Source organism: Camarhynchus parvulus, chromosome 3 (genome assembly GCF_901933205.1).
Source record: "Camarhynchus parvulus chromosome 3, STF_HiC, whole genome shotgun sequence".
NCBI lineage: Eukaryota > Metazoa > Chordata > Aves > Passeriformes > Thraupidae > Camarhynchus > Camarhynchus parvulus.
Window position 1 is genome coordinate 26,068,927 of NC_044573.1, and position 21,779 is coordinate 26,090,705.

Consider the following 21,779-nt stretch of genomic DNA (forward strand, 5'->3'; position numbering starts at 1 on the left):
AACAGTCTCAAGATGTCTTGCATTTAGAGAACTTCATGATAATTCAAGAGTCATACACAAAAATGCAAAAGATGTCCTCACAATACTCCAGATCAAAAAAAATGAACTTCAGTAACAAAATGCCATCGAAAGAGAAAATAGTCTATATATTATTCACTAAATTGTGCTTCAGGAAATCAAGTTTATTTCCTCCTTAGAGAAGGCCAAGCAAATCCACTTAATTTGCTAAGTGCTTAGATACTGCAGAGATCATATATAAAGTTTAACACAACTTAAATCATTCTACTGATGGACATACTGCTGTAAGTGAATGTATCACCTGCAGGAAAAACAAATAATTTCAACTTCTTTGCTTTCCATCTCTGTTTTCCAAGACAGTAACATGGTATTACAGTTTCTAATATCATAACAACAAAATATAACTTGCAGAAATATTACAAGAAAACTTCAAAAGGCCTGCAAAACATGATTCCAAGCTGTGCTGACTTTAACATAACAGAAATGGTTGTCTTTTCTTCAGTGAACAAATCCATTGAAGCTAGTAAGATCTGTCTTCTTTTTTTTTCATTTGCTAAATGATTTTTCAATCTCCAAAATACACTGTCTACAGCTGGCTCATCATTTTGAAAACTAAAACACAGAGCTGGGAGCTCAAACCATGCTAGCCTTTTCCTAACTCATGCATAGACCCTGTGCCAGCAGCTACTTGGACATTTGTAGTTAGAAACCTCATAATTGAAGATCTTTGACACTTGCTATAGTGTATTTGGGCTCATCTGTTGCAGACCAGAGTTTCTGGCAACTTATAGGCAAACTGGATGACTGCAAAGGAATAAATGCCCAACACACCAAAATTCCCTGTAATATACACCTGTAAACTCCCTGTACATATATACACATATACATATATATATATATAATCTGCTCTTGCTAGAAACTAATCTTCCAGTATACCTGTCCTTTGCAAACTTGGCTCAAGAGTTGAATCCTTTGAAACACCACCAAAATACCACAAAACCAAGAAGTCTCTAGTTAGAAGAAACAAACCCCCTGCGCTGGGCACTCCCAGCAGGAAACAATGAGCATTCAAAGTGTTGGTGATTAAGCACGTGTTGGAATGAAAGACAACTAGGACTGTTAAACTACTTGTAGAACAAGTACACCGAGAAAAGATGCACAGAAATGTTTTTATTTTGCAGAAGCATAGAACAACACAAATGTCTTTTGACACCTTTGAGCATAGATCGTCAAACTGCAAGGTACATCTAACTGTGTTAATCCATGATAACTGAACAAACAAATATAATACAGGTAAACAGACATCAAATAAATTAAAGATAACTATTTCTAAACCATCAATAGTTTTAGCAGATGCTTTTTCCTCAGTCTACTTTTGATGCAACATCATTACCACTTAACATCAAAAGATCATTTTTTTTCTGCCACTGGGAGCCCTCCTTTAGACTGTCAACCAGAAAACAGGCAAACTGAAAGGCTGTTTTTTGGGAGGGGAGCTATAGATTGATCTGTTCGTGCAGTACAAACTGAAGATTAAGACAGCAAATCTTGCACAGACAACAGATAAGAGATCTGTCTGACAGCCCACTGGAGCTTCATTTGCTCTGCAGACAAAATAACAAGGTTGCTTGGAGGTAATCCAAAAAACTTTTCCAACAATTATTAACAGAAAGGATACAAGAAATGTGGTAAAACTGTGAAACTAAAATTAAAAAAAAAGCAAGGCGCTGAAGGTTTCAAAATGTGTTCAACATTCATTAAATGCCTGACTCTCCATAACCTTGCTGACATTACTTATCCTTTAAAGTCATGGCTCAGTTACTGAAACCCCTCTCATAAAACACGAATAAGATCCAGTGTTATCCTCAGGCGAGGAATATCAACATTAAGCACTTTAACTTCCACTCTTTCTCCAGGACCTAGGCCCAGGCTTCTTCTCTTCTTCACTTTAGAGAGTTTTGCTTCTGTTATGTTTCGCACTGGAATCAAACCTGCTTTTCCCACACCAATATCAACAAAAACTCCAAATGGCGTTGCATTTTCAACTTTTCCAGTCAAAATAGCACCAACACTTAAGTCTTCAAAGCAGACTATGCTTCTCTTGAAGTCAGGTTTGTCAAAATCTGTTACAGGAAACAAGAAACACAAATAAGACTCTGGAGAAAAGGGGTTTCTAAGAGTTGTTTCCAGATAATTTCTAATTAATAAGTCATCCCAAGGTAGATCTTGGGTCCCAAATACTGCTTTCTGTACATTTTTAAATAAAGACCCACCTGTGATAACTTGTTTCTTATATTTTGTGAATCACTTGAAAAGACTTAGATTATTGAGTAAGTATACTGAATTTTGTGTAATTTGTGTAAACTATCATAAGGGGATCAGAAGCATGTTGTATAGTAGGCAGTGACTGAAAGATTCTTTAAATTTTTTCAGATCTAGGGAGAAAACACTTGAGGTGACTCGAGCTACATCAACTATACGTGAAATTCTATTCCTATAGAAATTTCTACGCATTCACAGGAAGATAAATACTCAGTTTCATCACATACTAAAAGAAAGTCAGCAAGGCACTGTTCTTAGGCTTGCTGCTCATCTGGACCATGACATCACATGAACTTCATCACAGTGCTGCTTTGCACCGACAACTTGAAAAATCACACAGGCACGATCAGAAGCAGGGATTATACTGGGGTATTAATGCTCACATTCTGTATTTAAGAACACAGATAGATTTTTTAAAAACTCTATTATTTCCCTACCGTTTTCTGCCCCTACAGAAAACCCTTCTGAGTCATCTCAACAACTTCTCTTTCAATATTTTCCTATCATTGTTTGACCTTTCCAAGACATAAGAAGGACTGAGATTTTCCACAAGGAACATCACCAAACCAGAATTGCAATAATTTTTCTCTGTTTGCTTTTGAGAAAAAAAATTCAGCCTGAACAAGTTTATAGCTAAAATGCATTGGAATTTAATCAGTCTCTGGATCTGCATTGGCTTTGCATGGCAATGTTTCAGTAGGTGTGTGTGTGTGTGGGGTACTGTGAGTGGTGGCATCTGCAGCTTTGCCTGTGTCCAATAGATCCACTCCTGTCCAAGGTCAAGCCCATTAACAATGGTGGTAAGCACCTCTGGGATAAAATACTTTAAAAAAAGAATAATTCCCTGTGCAACAGCAATTTCAGCCCAGGAGGGAGAAGTGAGCAGACAGAAACAGCTCTGCGGACAACAAGGGAAGGAGGAGGAAGAGCTCCAGATGCCAGAGCTGAGATTCCCCTGCAGCTCATGGAGGGCCTTTCACCAGAACAGATAAATGCCTGAAAGAAGGCTGCGATCTTGTGGCAAGCCCACACTAGAGCAGGTTTTCTGGCAGGACTTGTGACCTCATTAGGGAACAATGAAAGTCTGTTTCTAAAGGACTTCACTCCATGGAAGGGACCTATGCTGGAGCAGTTCATGAAGAACTGCAAGGGGTCCATGGGAAGAACTCATGATGGAGAAATCCATACAGCCACTTAAGTCTACTAGGCTGCCTTCTCCAACCACAGTCTGTCTAAAGTAATACTGAATGTCCTAGATCAGAAGAATATGAATATTTCCATTGAAGATTCTCTTTTTTGGTTTTATGTCTTCCTATGTTAATAGTCTATCCTACTATAATCTAGGTGTGAGATCACCAGAACTAATTGAGACATAGAAAATACACATTTTCAAGATCACTAGTGTGGAGTATTTTAAAAATAAACACCGAAACCACTAATAAACTAAAAAAGGGGGACAGAAATGTTAGTTTGGCTGGTTTTTAAGCATAGGTTTATTATTTGTTATTACAAGCCTTCATCTTTGCTGTCTACCTTTATCTCCTGCTGTTGTAAGAGAATCCAGCTGTAATTTCCATTACACAGCAACATCCCCAGATGGTTAACTTCATCTTTCTTTTCCTCTACCTCAAACTGTTCAGTACCACTGCAGGCTTTAACCAGGGTAGGTCATGAGCCATGCGCTTCAGTTACACTGGTCTCCCAGAAACCAGGGCAATAAAAGTGAGGAACTACACACTACTGCTCCACAAAACTTTATTGCTACTGTTTCACCTTGGTCTCAGCATTCCCCTCTGTGATGGAGAGCCAACACAGATTCAACCAGTAGAGAGTCAACATATTGAAATTATTTCAGTTGTTAACAGCCATACAACTCCCCTTCCTATGGCTGAAAATGCCATGATTTAAGACAGGATTCACACTTACCTACAAAACTGAAAAGAAACATCTGACTGATATAGCCTTTACCTTGACTGAGAAAAAAAGTGGAGTTACATGTCCATGAAAATATACTACTGACTTTAGAAGAAGAAAATGTGCTGTTTTAAAACTGATATGTAGAACAAACAAACTCAGATTACAACTTTCCAAACTGAGGTTTACCTGTTCGGATGTCATAGCCTTCAGGCTGAGTGAGTCCATCAATGATCAGCTGCAGTGTGTGCACAGTGGTATTGAGCCTTTTGGCTGTGCCTTCCAGTCCTTCCTTTTGAATCACTACATTTACTTTTTGCTGCATATCTGGTTTTCCTATGTCATTTGCATTTCCTCCAATGAGAGATAAAAACCTAGGAAGTTGAAACAAAGACAGAAACATTTGTAACATCCTTTAGTGGAAACTGAACCTTTGCCCTATTACTTTTTCACTGACGCATGAACAAAACTTCTGATAAACTATATGAACAGTTTCTCAAGTGCATGTCCTCTCAACTCATCACTGATCTGACACATAAGTGGAAACTTAGAGTCCATCTGTATATGCGTATCTTCTGGAACAGATTGCAAAATTAGATGCAAAAGAATAAAATGCAATTAAAATCTCTTCTCAGACCAATTACTTCATCTCACAATAAAACTGAATTTCCTTATAACCAAAAGATGTGTTTTACCATGAAAGTTCCCTAAAAATCAGTGAGAGTTCTGTAACAATGTTATTGTAATTGTCACACTTGTTCAAATTAGAATGAATGGCAATTTAGTAAAGCAACGATGAATACTCAAAATATTAATTTAAGAATCTTTAACCCAACTTAAGAAAAACTTGGCATGAAACACTTCTCTTGTCTGTGAACTTCATGATTCAGAACGATTAGCTTTTCCTGATGTGTGATCTCTTCCATGATGTGCATCTCATCATGAATGAGCGTCATCTACTCTGCTTTATCATACCCGCTATTGTTGGCAGGAAGCACAATATTTTTTTGCATGTTCTCCACCACAGCAGGCAGGTAGAATTATTGTTCCTGTCCTCCAGAGTCTGATGAAACATTCCTTCCAAATTCCTAAGAGATTCCTGTTTCCTCTCCTTATCCTGCTTCACAAGTGTAAACTACAAGTCTCAAAAGAAGAGCTGACCAGCAGGTTCATGCCCTGAACTTGTTGGAAGACATTCCAGCTCTATAATAAAGCAAAAGCCCCTGGTACTCAACCTCCTTTCCCCTGCCACTCAACCTCCTTTCCCCTGCCAAAATACATGCAGGGGATGCATTTCTATCAAAAATCTGAGGCCAGTATTTCTTTTGTCAGGAGACACAGAATATTTTTTGTTTTGTTATTTCCTCTTTTTAACACAAGGAACCAACTGAAATTATTTCAGGTGGTGAGCAATAGGAACTTATATGGATTGAAACACAAAACTGAATTTATTTTTGACAAAATATAAATGGAAGAGACATAATTAAAGCAATATCTGACTTTCAGTAAAACACAAAATTCATCTTTGAGCATAAAGGCAAAGCTTCACTTAAAAATGTCCATTAATTTTGCTAAAGGGGGACATCTGTTACAACTGGCTGTAAGAACTTGCACTTTACTGAATTCAAGTACAAGCATAGTGATTTAAGTGTACTGGTGGCTCAAACACAGGGATTTGGACTTGGTAGTGATAAATATAATTTTCACTAATTTTTTTAGTGCATACAAAACTTTCATGTGGCAATGTATGATGAAAATTAATAAGGACACCATGGATGGTGGTGTTCTCCATACTTACAGAATTTTGCTTTGACTGCATATTGACTTTTAACATCATTTTTTAAAGTAGTTTAAGGTGGTTTGGAAGCAAAGCATACAGCAAAACAGATGCAAAATGTTCTATAATATCAAGGGCATTTTTTTTCTGTAAACTAACAAACCTCACCACTATTATTCAAATACTTTTTCTAATAACAGATATGAAAAATATCAGATGTTCTGTGAAATGAAACCACCTCTTTTGGAAAGGAGCCCAAAAGTGGTTGCAATGATAGTGCTGAAAATGAGCCCAGGCCCAGGTGAAGTGCTCCTCCCCAGACTGCTGGGGGCTGCTGGCTGCTAACACTGGACAATGCCCCACCAAAGCACTAGTGACAGGCGGCAGCTGTCCCTGCTTTGACTGACGTGCCAGATGTAACATGACAAACCCGACCAGCCTCATGACTCAACCTTCTAAATAATGTATGCTTTACCACCCACCCCTATAAACAAGTTTGCTGACATTCACGTACTTGGCTTTATTTCACTTCAAATGGAAACTCAGCTTGAGTATGTCCAAGTAACATTTTCTCACCATTAGGATTTCGCAGAAGCACATTGACTTTGTAAATTGATCACGGGGTGGGTTTCACCACTGAGAAGTGCAACCACACAAAGCAGCCACCAGTGTGTATTTAAAAAAGCCCTGTTACATACAAAGATGTCACATGTGTGGATAACGCAATCAGAATGAATGGTGTTATATGCACATGGCTGGAAAGAAAACCAAACAGGACACAATCCAAGTGCCTGAGCCTTCAAGCACAAGTCACTAAAGGTGTTTTGCCCCCTGCTCCTTCCTCACCTCCTTCAGGACATCCCAAAGCATTTATCTGAAATGAAAAAGGATTCCTTGTCTAGGCAAGGGCAGTATGTTTGTGTCCTATGGTATTAATTACAATTGTGTAAATAAGTTATTATTGTGGTTACTGCTCACAGGAAAATTTTGGCTCCACCTGAAGACGATGCTTATACATGTGCCCAAGTCTAAGTACGTGAGAAATCCCACCAACTTCTACAGAATTTTAATGCTCTAAAAATCAGGCATTTTGTTAAGAATGTTTCAGAATTATGGTTATATATCACAGGCAAAACAGAGTACTGTAACAAAGCCCAGCACACACATATGCAGAGAAGAAATACTCTGGATAAGAAACAGTATTATTTGTATTTTGGAAATTGTCACCATTTTAGAACAGGCTTCGGTAAAATCCATGTATTAAAGTATTTCCAAATTAAAGTAACTTAGTGATTGCAGATGTAGTTAGTTTTAGAAATACTGTTCAATCTAATTACATATTTAATGTATCATTTTTATTCAAATGAACATAGCCTGAGGGCACTTGGACTAAAAAAATAAAACAATTAAAAAAAAGCACAACTCTCTGACTGAACAGTGGTACATTATATTGATAATTTCTATTTTTAAATGTCATTGCTAAGAAAAAAATTAATTTTCTCCTTATTAAAAAAGCAACACAACAACTTCCTCCACGAGGTATTTCTAGGTCAGGAAAAAAAAAAGACAGATGTAGTTGGTAGTAACACTCAGATACAACTATGGGGGGAAAAAAGAGGTTCCCTTAATTTAAATATTCTGATCTTAATGTTAAACGATCTCACTACAATCCTTAAAATATCTCACTCACACAATTTGTAAACAACAGCTCCAGCTGCAGAACATAAGAACATGAATGATCTGTGCAGAAATGAAAGTCTTTAAAGTATTTGCCTGGCTACATATATGAAATAAATAATACATTGCAGTAGCTCAAGTGCTATGTTTATCTACTAGAAAGACAAAACCTAAAGACAAGTTAACAGAAATGTGGAAGATGAGATTTTTTTTCTGAAGTGAGGTCATTCTTCTAAGACATATTATCCTTGCTTGTTCAAATGCTGAGTATATGAATGAATGGTGAACTTCCTGCTCAAGGTGCATCAACTGAGATCAAGAGTTGCCAGAGTCTTAGGAAGAACAGGGTGAAATTTAAACAGTTTAGAATTTTGAGTTTTATGGTTTTGAGATTTAGAGAATACTCAGAAACCTTTGCAATCACCTTCATTTTAAAAGTAATCTCTGTGCAGTCTTACAGGACCTGCAGAGAATGGTCATGGATAAATGACTGATGTTTTTATTTAATACATAATTTCATCCATCTTATCCAGATAAAGAAAGAAAGAAAAGTAGCATAAATGTAACAAATAAGCACATCATGTTCACTTAACATACACATCTGCACAAAATTATAGCACAACCTTTGCAATGCTTAAAAGATAATGTAAATTTCACTGGAATGCAAAAAAGAGTCAGAAAAGAGTAAAAATTTTACCAAGGGAAGCCTACAGTAAATTTTTAAGAAGTTACTCTAACCACCCCTTGGAAAGCTTCTTAAATGTGCAGGAGTTCTAAAGCTTTGCAAGGGCTTTAGTCACAGTCATTTCTGTTTTATGTAATCATTTCCAGCAACATGACTTAAGAGCTGGGAGTACTGGATTCATTACATTAAAGCAACATGATACGCCATTACATCTTGTCACAGTACACACATGAATTAATGGCAAAGCAGCATAATCACTCTGAAAACAAAACAACTCTGCATTAGCATGCACTTTGTTAGGTAAAATGTACATTTATGACAGTAACAAACTTAAATTATGCAGACATTTATGTTTTAGTAATGTTTGGAAGTGCAAAAGCAGTATTTGTCTAACGCAGATGTTGACTGCTCTTGTTCCCACCAGTGATACGGATCCTCAATTTTTGATTACTGATGAAGACTATGCATCAAACGGTATTAGTGCATTACTTTCTGTAATTCACTGCTGGACACAGCGAGCTAAAGATTCAAATATATCTAAACCTACTTATGTGGTTCAGCCAGACAAAGCTGTCTAATCAGTATGTTTTTCTTAAAACGCATAAATGATTAATAATGTGGATTATTTGACTGCATGCAAAAGCACTCAGTCTATGACATTTTCAACTTACAAATTTTAAGAAACAATGAGTTTCTAAATGAGAGAAGAAATTCAGACACAGTTCCACTGCAGCACAGCCACTCTACCCCCATACCGTTAGTCACGCTGCTGTTGGCTGCTCTCATCACTACTGATGTATCACGTAACTGGAGTGCAACCCGAGATACAAAATAGTGAAACATGATTAGTTATCCACAAAGTGCTAGTATACTACACTTAAAGGAGAAAATTCCATTAAAAAGGCTTGTAAGGGTTTTGCCCAATATTTTTTTCTAAATGCAACCAGTGGGAAGTTATGTAAGTCCCAAAAATTCCAACAAATTAAAAATACCATTTGATTTATGGGTCTAGTATTTACAGCATAAATGGAGCATATTTCTCCATTATTTCTAAGTTCTTCTAATCATTCTTGTTAACTGTATTTTACAACACATTAAAGTTTTAAAATGTCTTTATTGGATAGCAATTGGCAGTGAAAGCTTTTTCTGGTCTTCTGTTTACTGACAAGATAACTTACAAAAATATGGCCTCTAAAAATCCAGCTAAGTCAGTAGTAAAACCTGTGAATGAATTGGCCTTTTAAAGTGATTAATATGAACAGCTATTTATACTAGTTAATGGCCACAATTCTGCGAGTGTTCTCTGTAATTAGGGCTGTACATTGGCTATTGGAAATAGTCATAAAGTTTCATTAATGGACTGAGTTTACCTCTTTAAAGTTTCTCTTTAAAAGCCCCCAAATGTAAGACTTTTTAAAGTATTAGTCTGCACATTAAATAACTTGAATACCCACATATGTGTGTACATGCAAGTACAGTCTCATTTAAGTGGACAAAAGGTATTTCTGTTGTCTTTGTAAGGAAAGGCCTCCTACCACAGTAACAACTCCTATCCTCTGTAAAAATATTCACATGTATACTGCATTATTAAATAAAACACAATAAATAATTTTCATTGCTCAAATACCATACTAAGTAATAATTCCATCCCTGATTTCTATTCCCCTTAAGCATTGCCTCAGTTGTTCCAGGAAAACTAGGGGATCTGGACAGAGACAAGCCAGCCTGCCAGCGAGCTGGAAATGCTATCAAAGGACAAGATTCCAGTTGCATAAAGGGCAGAAGAGGAAAATCTCTTTCTTTTAGTGGCCTCATCAACAGTTTTTCTTCCACATTTTCTTATGTGCCAGGACTTGCCTTCAAAGCCATCAAATGCAGCTTACCAGGACAGCAAATGAGATACTGTGGGTCAGCTGTTACATCCACCCATTCAGAGTAAAGAAACACCAGGGATATTTGAAATTTGACTGATTGGCCTATAATGGAATATAAACTGTTATCAACACAAACCTCTTGCTGAATTCCCCTGGGAGTTTGAATTCCTGCTGAAGATATCAAGCACCACTATCAAGACACAGAGTATGGCAAGACATGAATCTTCACTCCAAGTGACTCTGCCCAGTATGTCAAAAACTTCTCTTAAGGCACAACCAACCACAGTAAGCAGGACTGGCCTCTACCAGGCAAGGTCCTAAACCTGGGGAATTAGCCAAGGAAGATCCTCACCTCTGTTATTCCAAGCCACAGCTTTAGATCTTTTACATTGGCAAAAATTTGTATTTCTAGGTCAGGCTAAAATACAACCTGTCTGCCAGATGCTGCAATCTGTGAGCAGCAAATACACATTCTGAGTGCCAACCTTTTGCAAAAAGCATTTTAATGAGATTTAAATAAAAAAGTCAGCAAATTTTAAAATTCAGTCACATGAAACCAACTGCACCCAGCAGACTGATAGAACAAAGGAAAAACACTGCATTTTCTTTCCAACATTTTGGTTTATAAGCATAACCTGGTTGTAACTTCTGGAGACTTCCTAAATGTTTCCTTGGTTTTCCTACCAATTTTTAACAACACATACCAAGAAATTGGATATGCTCTACATATTGTATTAATTGTATGTAGAAGATTCTGCCACTATAAACTGGTTTTCACATATAGACTTTTCAAAAACTTAAAACATGGTTCTGTTTTGCAGGAAAATGGGTTGTCTATAAAGTTTTGAGGTTTTTATTTAGCTTTTTAGAAATTCCAAATCATAATATTTAGAGGTGTTTGTAAGCTTGATCACTGCACACGACAAAGCCAAGGTTTGATAGTGTGGAAACCATGAACAAAAATGCTTTGGTCTTCTGCAGAGTGTGTTAAATCACTAGCAGGATATTTTCCAATTATTTTACAGAAATTGTAGAGATTTTAAGTTAAGATGCTTAAATGTCATAAATCAATCATACCAGCACCATTTGTGCCACTGTAGTAAAGATTACATCAGTGTTTCCATTATAAAAACCCTTTATTTTTCTAAATCAGCCCTAAAAATTGGCTCCAGCCTGAAGTTTGGCAACCAAAGCCATCACTTGGGAGTAATTCTTTTAACCATATTTTTCTTTAATGGATTGGCTTTTCAAGCTACAAAATAGTCCTGAAAAAGAAAATTAGTGGTTTCAAATTTTGGTAAATTTCTATCCCTCAAAAACATTGTTTTAAAACCTGATAATTTTGCATGTCATAAATCTGCAATGTAGACTGCTGCCTTTGGGTAATTTGGCTATAAGCAGTGGATAAAAATCACCATCTTATTTAATTTAAAAATAAATGCAATTTTCCATGAAAACTTTTAATCCAATAAAACTTTCAGAAACTACTTTCTATATCAAGATGTGGTAGGCATTGCATGAGGAAGCCTTTATGATTAACTTATGTAGCAGTTATTCCATACATTTTAATTTTTGTGGTAAGAGGTACGTAATACTGGATTTTTGATCAAATCTGGTCATATTCAAGACAATTCTGCCCTTTGGCAACACAGATCCACCTGTGAACTTGACACACTCCCTGACAGTTCAGTGTAAGCTCAGAAAAAGAATAAATACTCAGAGCACTAGAGCCACAGAACTCTTAAGGATGTATTATTTTAAAAACTTTATTATTAAATACTAATTCTAACCTACATCTAACAGTTTCAATTTTTCTCATGCATTTTAAGTTCTAAGAATTATCAATTAGGTTTTAAACTAGTTTAATTCTAGCATTCTAGAAAGAATTTCAGATATTGGCCAGTTTCCATAAGACACCTCCAATCAACACCATGAACATTATTTGATCTTCAGGCTCTCAAAAGCTTTCTCATGAACGTAGGCTCAGCAAAAGGGAATTACAAGCCCAGTCCCATCCACTGCCTGTCAGCAAAACTCGCCAACAGCCCTGATAAGCTTTGGACTGAATCCTCCAGGCAGTCTGAATTCCTAGTAAATTTTTTCCTAATTCATACTCAGGGAGGAAAAAAGGTTTGGAAACCTGTTTTCATAAGTTCTGAGAAACTTAGGAGCTTATATGCTTTTTTTGAAAAGTAATTTTAAATATATAATCATTGCTAAATTATAGCATTAGTTGCTTGAGGGGAGGATGTCTGGTTTATATTTAGCCCTTATGTCACCAGTGTCAATTTTTATTACTACACATCTTGGCTTTTGTCAGTTTGCTGCAGAGCTGTATTTTCTTTTCTCAAAACAGTTATTTGCCATGAAAAAACATTAAAGATATTTGACCCCTTCCCCACACCATTTTGTGATATTGAATTGCTGCACAGTCATACAATCTATACCATGAAAGTTATCACCTTCATTTTTAACACACTTTCAAGGAAACAAGAGAAAAATACAAATACTGTTGTCCATAAAGTACATTCACAGAAAGCACTTGGAGACTTTTTTTACCCCCTATCATACTATGTGTAGAGGTACTAAAATATAAAAAAGCAACAGAGAAAGCCAAAAGGATGAAGAAAAGACTGATAAAACAGTACAGAGAGAGATGCTATGCTTATTAGTTTTGGTGTTTCATTAGCAGATATTGTAATTGCTGTTTTATATTTGCTTTGTCATCAACTTATATTCTTTTGCATTGAAAACAAACAAACAAAAAAAAACCCCCACAACAAAGTCCTGTATGGTACAATATCTATGACATATATTTGGATGTCATAGATGGATGTCGACCTAAATACTTCATCTGAAAATTCTGTCTAGGACGACAAAGTGTTTGGTGAGCAACAGGGAATAGAAAATAGCACTGCTGGAAATCTGCTGTAAAATACTTTCATTATCCAAAGAGAGATGATGAGATAGATTAACACTGGTCTTCAGCCATGTAACACTCCTGCACTGGCTTAGAAGCAATCTGAGTCTGAAGCTGTGCACATTTTAAGACTCAACAAAGGCACCTTCTAAGCAGCGCTGGCTGTGCAATAGGTGCCAGCCCCCTCACTGAAACATGCACAAGCCTAGGACTCAAACCACTGTCTTGGCTGAGATTTAAAAATCATGCTCATTAATTCTTTTATTCTGTTATTTGTTAAATAGTGCTAGTGATGGGTTCCCAGTCAAATTTCAAACCACAATTATATGATCTGTGATACCTACCAAAATGATACAATTTCAGCTGTATGTGAATATCTGTTCTACCCTATGCAGTAATAATCCCACTCACCACTTCATATATAAAAGTCATCTGTGCTGCTTTGGAAACAAAGCTACAATTCTTTATTTTCTGACCAACCCTTGTGAAAATATTGTATGTAGGGAAATTACTGTAGTATTCCACCATTAACTGCATGTACTTCTCTGCTCTCTAATGCAGTCTGTCCACATCAGGCTTTAAGCAAGGCTGGTAGGTAGCATTGTGACACTTTACTAACAATGTTATTAGTGTACCAGGGCTGGAAAGATAAAAACTAAAATCCAAATACTTGAAATTTAAATTGAATTAAATTCAACATTGAAAATCAAAATTATTTTTGAATAACCAATTCATTTTTGTTTTTCACATTGACTGACTTGCAGTGAGTCATGTTCAGTTAAGGTGACCAACACCTGTACACCCTAAAAACCACCTACCAAACAAGAGATCTTTAAGATGAGGCTCTTTAATGATGTTTTTTTCCCACAGCTACACAGGGCAGGGACTGTGCAACAAATGTTGATGCATAAGGAAAAAAGGGATGGAAAAGGAGAAACCAAAGTTATCTACACACTGCACAACTGCAATAGACTCTACCAGGAAACTGGACAGTGGGTCCTAGAATCAGGCACAAAGAAGAATCAACTGTGGCAGGGAGAGGATGGAAACAAAAGTTCACTGCATGCCTAGCAGAAGGAAGACATGGAGACCTATGGATAGGAAGAGAGAACAGAGTACACACAGAAGGGAAAATGTCCTAAAAATGCAATGTCCTATATGACTTTTTAGGTAAGAAAGTCAAGCTTTGTGAAGTCAGAAATTCTGCATCTCTCTTTGAAGTTTAAAGAGGGCTTTGTTTATAAAACAGGAAGCATAAGTTTGTACGTCCAGGCATAATATTCTCAACAGAAATCATACGAGCCTCAAAGCAACTGGCTACTAGTGAAATTAGCTCCAGTACTTTTTAAAAAAAGAACCTGTTGAGTAAAATTCAGTTGAAAAATAAATATGTGCCCATTTATGGTAGGAGATGTTTTCTGAAAAGCAGAGTCCAATTTCAACCAGGGGTGCTGACAGAAAAGATCACAGCTTATAGCAGTATTTCAGAGACACACATGGATTCCTAATTACTTTTTTCTGACATACACAAAAACCATTCTCTTCTTTTAGTCACTTAGTAAAACAATCATACTGTTAGTGTTATTTGATAACGTATATCTACATCTTAATTAGATCTTGCAATATCAACATTTAATTTTAAAGGCCCAAAGTAATGACACATGCTCACATGTATCTGAAGCATACCTTCTTTTTGAAGACAGGGGTGAAAGCTTCAAAGCAATATAAATATCTCTGTCACAAAAGACTGAGCAGGCTGTTGTCAGAAAAATCAGTACTTTCATTTTAAAAATTGATGGTGTCAGTGGTTCAAAAGCTTTCCCAGCACTTACCTCATTGCAATATTGTAAGACTCTGGATGAATGCAAGTTTGGTCCAAAGGATTGGGTTGTTGTGAGGCACATGATGTTAGTTTACTCTTCTTTTTACCCAGCGCACCTGCTTTAGTCAGAAGTGCATGACTTCCAAGTTCATTTTTCTTATTACTGCCAGAAATCAAAAATGGACATGTCATTTTCAATGAAGATGATACTGGTCAGTGTCCACACACAAAACCAATATATTTTTTTCCCTGGAGTCCTCAAACAAAAAAAAAAATTATCAGGACACCTTAAAGGCATCAAAATTACACCTACTGCAAATGCTCCTTTCACGCCTCTTAGTTTTTCTTCCTAAACCACAAGTGGTTCCTGCTTTTGGAGGACAAAAGAGAATGCATTGAAGGACCTGAAACTAGCAGTGGCATTTTGGGCTCCACTCATCAACTGCTGGCAGAAATGAAAACATATTTTCCTCTTTCCATATCAATTTTTAAAATAACCACTATTTGTTAAATTTCATGTAAAAGGCACAAAAATTATTTCATACAGCAATCTAAAGTCATCCAAGTGATTAGAAAGGATAAAAATCAAACATCAAAGTTAATTCCAAAAGCCTCTGGTTATGTCACCTGGACTCACAAGAAGTGCTGTGGAGACAGCGGTGTTAGATCTTTACTTTGGCCTTAAAACCCATTTCTCAGGTTATACAGTGTTCCCAAGTTTTACGGAACGTGACTAACATCAGAATTGTGTTCCAGGAAGGTTAAAAAATCCTCAAAACAATGTTCACATTTCACCAGTGAATGTTTGGGGGGCAGGGAAAAAGCCATCAACCTTTTTTTTATTGGTTGTATTGAAGCATAAACTACAGAACCTAGAACAGATCTGTACAAGGTAAGACCTATCAATCATAGAGAGCTTTGGAAGCAATTTCTTTGGTCTTCTGGTGCTTACAGCGAGCACCATTTGGCTTGCAGCCTATGCCTCCCTGCCAGATGGGCAACCAATCTGTACACCTTCCACCTGGGCAGAGAGCCAGTCCTCAGGTGCCCACGTCCTGCCTGGAAGTTACGCGTGTGCTGTTCAGCCAGCAGCAACTGGGAATACAGCATTGCTTCTGAGCACTGCCCTGGCTAAAATACAGAGTGTGCTTCCCAGGAAAATATTTTTTTGAGAAAAGCCAATGGCAAAAGTGTGGGGATGGAGCTACTGCCATGCCCCTTAGTTCTTTATTTTGGAAAGAGAAATGAGAAAAGACAGGAGAAGAGACATTGTGCTAGAAAGGGCATTTCCAGCTGTAGAAAGGTCAAGAGGAGCACTATGAATGGCTGAAAGAGTAGAAGACTTGGTACAGAGTCAGGGAATGAGATGACAGCAAAGAGGATGATGCACTGTTGACAAACTGGACTTGGGGAAAGGCCTCACAGGAACCTTTCCAAAGGTTCTGTATTTCAGACAGAAGACATTCACATCACACTTGCTAGGCACAGGGGCATAATATAGACACAGTTTAATCTAGGCAGATACTCAACTTCGTCTCTCCAGGTAATGAAATTGAAACTCCAAAAATCTGCACTAGTTTACTACCATTACGTTCTGCAGAATAACCTTTACCATATTAAATTAGTTAATTTACAGATCTCTGTATTATGCCTGAAAAACAAGAGTAAAGTTTTAATATCTCAGATCACAACACTGCTGCATGACAAATTTTTTTTACCAATTCAGAGGCAAAATTTTTACTTAAACTTACGTATTTATCAAAGCCCTGACTTAGAGGACTAGGCTAACAAGCCATGACTATTCGGAGGAAAAACTATATTCAACCATGGACTTTAACAAGTTAATTTGTTGTCTTTCAGAGCACAGAGCACCTAGTAGTCCAGGATTCCTTGAGTCTCAAGCATGAATACAAAGCAGAAAAGGGGAAAGTCTTCTCATTCTATTTTAGACAATTTATTCAGAACAGTTAAAATCTCTATTACCTGCAAAAAGTCTTTATATATTCTTGATTGAATCTGATGAAGCCAGCACATTGTTGGAAGGTTTTGGGACCCAAACCTTTAACTTCTTTGAGCTGTTCTCGGTTTATAAATGGTCCGTTCTTCTCTCGCCATTCAATTATATTTTTAGCCCTGTTAGTATTCAGTCCTGCAATGTGTCTAAGAGAAAATTTACAAAATACTTTTATTACCATTCAACAGTCACTATTGCAAGTGCTATCCATTACAAGGATAGAAAATCTGGTTTATAAAACTTTAAAACTGCTAAGAAATTAGCAAATAGACTCCCAGACCAAAGGCATTGTCTGAAAAAGGATCCCTTCTCTTAGCTCTGTGGAAGGAAGCCACTCAACTCAAGAAAACTTAGTACAGCAATCCAGTTCTGTACATGCCTAACTAGTAAGCCAGGGACGTGTAATTTATGATCTGTTGGCTATTTCCGTAATGCCAATTCAATTTGTCATGTCTTATAGCCTGCCCCCAGCTGCCCTCTTCAGGAAACAGTGTGGGAGGAGGGTTCAGAACAGATAAATTGTTCCTGTAAGAACAGCCCCCTCTCAGCCCTTCCAGTGGTACTGAAACACCTTGCCTTGCACATGAAGGGCTCAGGTCTGCTACCCAGAAGGAGAGTGGCTGGGAGCAGCTTGCCTTCCTCAAGCAGTTGAACTGATCCACAAAGCTTGTTTCTTTTCTCTGAGCTCCTCATGAAATAAAAAGCAGCTGGGAACAGGCTGCATGGCTTGCTCTGAGGGCAACTCAGACCAAGAACTTACCTGTGAACTGCAACAGCGGTTAGTCAGGCTCCTTCAGGAAGCTGTGGGTTTGCAGCACATTTTCTGTATGTACATGTGAGTAAAACTTTCTGTATGTGGAGTATGTTAATTGTAAAAAGAGAGAGAAGAGCTCTCATGGGGAGTTACTCATGGCACAGTGAAGGAAATGTCACCCACTAGGCTCTATGTATCTGATGCCATTGCCTTAAATCAGCAGCATTTTGTGGAATGGCATGAATTGATTCTAGAAAAACACCACCAGCAAAACCAGAAGGAGTCATAAAATCTCAGGGGGAAAAAAGAAAAAATATTTCCATTATTCTCATGCTCAAGCAAAAGTTAAAAAATAGTCCAAAGTTGATGAAAGCTCAGAATGAAATTAGAGGGACACACCTTTAACCACAGACAGAATATAAATCATTAGGAATGGAATTTTCTTCAAAAATTTCTTAAACATTGAGAAATCCAGCTTGTTTATACCGACAAAGGAACATTACACAGTATTGACAGAATTGACAGAATTTTCCACTGATGATCTCAAGTCTTTCAAGCACAATACTCAGCAGATTAACACAAATACTGCAACACTGTCATCCCCTCGCTGTGTACTATGTGTCAAGAAATGTATTTGATGCATCAGAAACCACAAACAGAAAGCTCTGCTCTGGCTGCAATCTAACTAGGTGACAATCTTATAAACTGGATGTCTGAAGGAAACTTAAGACTGCATCTACACAGAACAGCAGACTTGAACAATTGTAAACCAGGCTAATTAGACCACACAAAATACTTACACAATGTGGTTACCACCTGTAGCCCTGTCTGGACAGGGTTACCCCACATCCAGTTCTTTAGAGGCACAGTAGCATCTCAGGCTGATGCTTCCTGCTGAAGTGGACAATACAGCTGTTCCTTCAGACTCAGCTTATTCTACGATTCTATTCTGTTGATTCTATGAACGAAAGCTTTGTTTGTCATTTAGGTACCTTGCTTTCCATTTGCTTTCTTCCTAAAAGCTGATCTAAATCCAAAAGCATGTAGGACAGAAGAAATCAGCCACTGGGCAGGGGTTGGACACGCAGAGCAAGAACATGGAAGTGGAAAACCAAAAAGAATAGAAAGAGAGTCTCTTACAAAATATGGAAAGATGTTTTTGAGAAAGATTCTAAGGGGCTAAAAACCAAAAATATAGTGCTATCAAGAATGCATTTTTCCTAACTTTCACACCTAATATAATTTTCATTACTGATTATGGACAGTAATACTAGGGAAGAAGAATATGGACAGAAGATTATGAACATTCTTTTCCTTCCCCTCCTAATATGGTGGATGACAACAGCACTTTTACTCTTCTGAGAGTCTAAACAACACTGAATTCTACACACTCAATAGAGACTGAGCTGTTAATTTCTAACCCTGAAAAATAAAGTCCAAAACATTCTTCAAGTAAACATGGCATAACTATTTAATAAAAAAACAAACAGTAAAAAGGGATACATTTTTCAAGTTTCCCCTTAAATCTTGTCTCCTTTCCTCGCCCAAGTTTTACAACCTGTTCCACTTACAAGTACCTATAAAAATACCTTCTAAGAGACAAGTACATTTGAAAATACCTTTCTTCATGTAAAAATACATATTACTTATATCACATTTTTCTAAAATTGCAGTGTTGGCTAAGAATTTTTAAATATCTGTTTTTCTCTGAAGCACAGTTTTACCCTGGAGAATCACACATATCCTTAAAACCTGACTCTTAATGATTCAGTGAAATACTGTCTTACTGTGTCATTTTTATGTAATTGGAAGTTTAACACAAGAGCCATTTGCTCCAGCTGAGCTTGAGTCAGATGGCAGACTAAACAGAGACTCTGTGATCCAGAGCCATGTAATTACTGGAATAGGAAAATGTTTCACTCACCTTAATAGTATTTCTGAGCAGATGTTAATATCAACTCCTACAAAGCTGACACACTCTTCAACCACACTGTCCAGAGTTGCTTTGAGCAAAGTCTGTGATACATCATGCTGAGAAACAAAAATAGAGATATCTGGTTACTGAAGTACTGAAGTGTACATAAACAGGAACTGCATATAGCACTAACATCAATAAAAAGCTGCTGGAACGTAACAGTATCTTATGTGCAGGTACCAGTTAAAAATATGAATTTTAAAATATATTTTTTAAAGTATCCCCAGTATCTCTTTGAAACACCTTTGCCATGATACAAATCTCTAGAATAAAGACACACTTCACATGCCAGTATTGCTCTTTAATAACCACTTCCCTGCATCTTGTAAAAACAAAACTTCATTAAAAACACGACTACTCAAAAAGAGTAATGCTTCTGGTCCATCCACCATGTCTTGTCTTTAATCTGACATACCTATAAAATCAGTTTATTAAAAATAAAGTAGAGATCACAAATGCTGTACTTTTACACCAGTACACACAGATATTTGCAAAACAGTCTCATTTATGAGCATCACACTACAGTAGAGTCATTATTTACTAAATGGAAAAGCCACGCACTGTATGAAGGTGGGCAATACATAAGGTACTTATCAACCCCATGGCAACAAAATGTTTCAAATTTTGAACAGATATTTCTGGGATGATTGGCAGGTCCTCGACCAAAGCACCACTAATGGATATGTTCACAGTGTTTCCCCCTTTTCCCCCTAAAACAAAAATCAGTCACACTTGTCAAAGTTAAAAGTTCTCAAACTCTAAGATTTCTTTTCCTCCCAAATGCAGGCATACTTCAGCCTGTAACTGCGAGTTCCCCACACAAGCCCATCAGTGCTTAGAAGTCTGACCTGGAGGGAGAAGCCTCTCTAAATGCAGGAGCTAATTCAATCACTATGTTGGCTTAGCTTCAGGGCTCTTCTGCATCACTCATGTAAATCTGGGTTGATCTGTTGTGGTTTCATGATGCATTCATTTAGGACATCAAGCTGGATCCAAGCCAAGGCACCAAACACTTCATCCATTACTTTGTTTTACGTTCTAAGCCATTCGGATCTTTTAAAGATTTCACGGTTAAATTTAACATGCCAATAGCATCAATCCCAATCTACTAATGCTGGTAGTTCATTAAGCAGTGGTTAATAACTGGGGCAGTCATAAAACTTCAGGCAATGCATTTCATAGCTCCCTATTTCAGGTGATGGTAATGGGATGCATTTTCATGATGTGATATATAATAAAGTTACTTACAAACACAAAGCTCGTATTTTGCCAATATGACTCTTCCTATATTAATTTTGCATGCAAAACACCATGTAAATCCACAAGTACTGGCATTTACACACATCCTTCGTCTCATAACCGCAAAGCTTGCTTCTACACTTGGCAGATCAAACATCAGTTTCTACTTACTAATGCGTTGCTACTGCAACATAATAGCTTCTTTTTTGAATAAAAAGACAAACAAAAATTCCCACACCCTCAAAAGAAGTCTTATGTTTCCTTACGTTTCATTTTTCTGACTACTGAAGATGTATGTTCTCTTAATGAGGAATATATTGCCTCCTCCTCCTGGCATCAGCCACATAATATAGTAGAGCTAGAGGCTTCCAGCTCACATGCACACTCATGCAAGAAATGCATTTATATAACACAGCACAAGAACCAAAAGTAAATGTCCAGAAACAACACCCACATCGTCTCTTCTTTGCTAAGTACAGCTGCCAAATACTGGGCTAGGTTTTTCACTAAATGCTTTATTTGAGGTTCACTGGAAGATAAAGATTGTATTAATTTTTTTTTCATTAAGATGAAGGAAGGCATAAGGAGAAAAAAATGCAGAAGACAACTTCCTTCTGCTCTTAAGGAAGGCTACTGAATCAAAAGTACTTGCTACTTGCAAGTTGATTATGATACAGTTTCACAAGTTACATTAACAAATTCTATTAACTGCAGCAGTTATTGGCCTCCTTTAAAAAAGCCGTCTTGTTCTAGACAACTGCTCTCTGAATATAGAGTCCATGGCAAAG

The 21,779-nt window shown here is 37.1% G+C and overlaps 1 protein-coding gene across 3 annotated transcripts in view; it reads right to left on the reverse strand.

Moving 5' to 3' along the window:
• Positions 1 to 487: 487 nt before the first annotated feature.
• SRBD1 (S1 RNA binding domain 1) overlaps positions 488 to 21,779 on the reverse strand; it is a 126,583-nt gene continuing 105,291 nt past the window's right edge. For all 3 annotated transcript variants that reach the window (XM_030944535.1, XM_030944532.1, XM_030944534.1), the window contains exons 19-23: positions 19,702 to 19,808; positions 16,993 to 17,169; positions 15,020 to 15,172; positions 4,444 to 4,628; positions 488 to 2,141 (exon numbers count right to left, since the gene is read on the reverse strand). In XM_030944535.1, the coding sequence (XP_030800395.1) occupies positions 1,852 to 2,141; positions 4,444 to 4,628; positions 15,020 to 15,172; positions 16,993 to 17,169; positions 19,702 to 19,808 (912 nt within the window). In that variant the 3' untranslated portion in view covers positions 488 to 1,851. The remainder of the gene's footprint in view (positions 2,142 to 4,443; positions 4,629 to 15,019; positions 15,173 to 16,992; positions 17,170 to 19,701; positions 19,809 to 21,779) is intronic.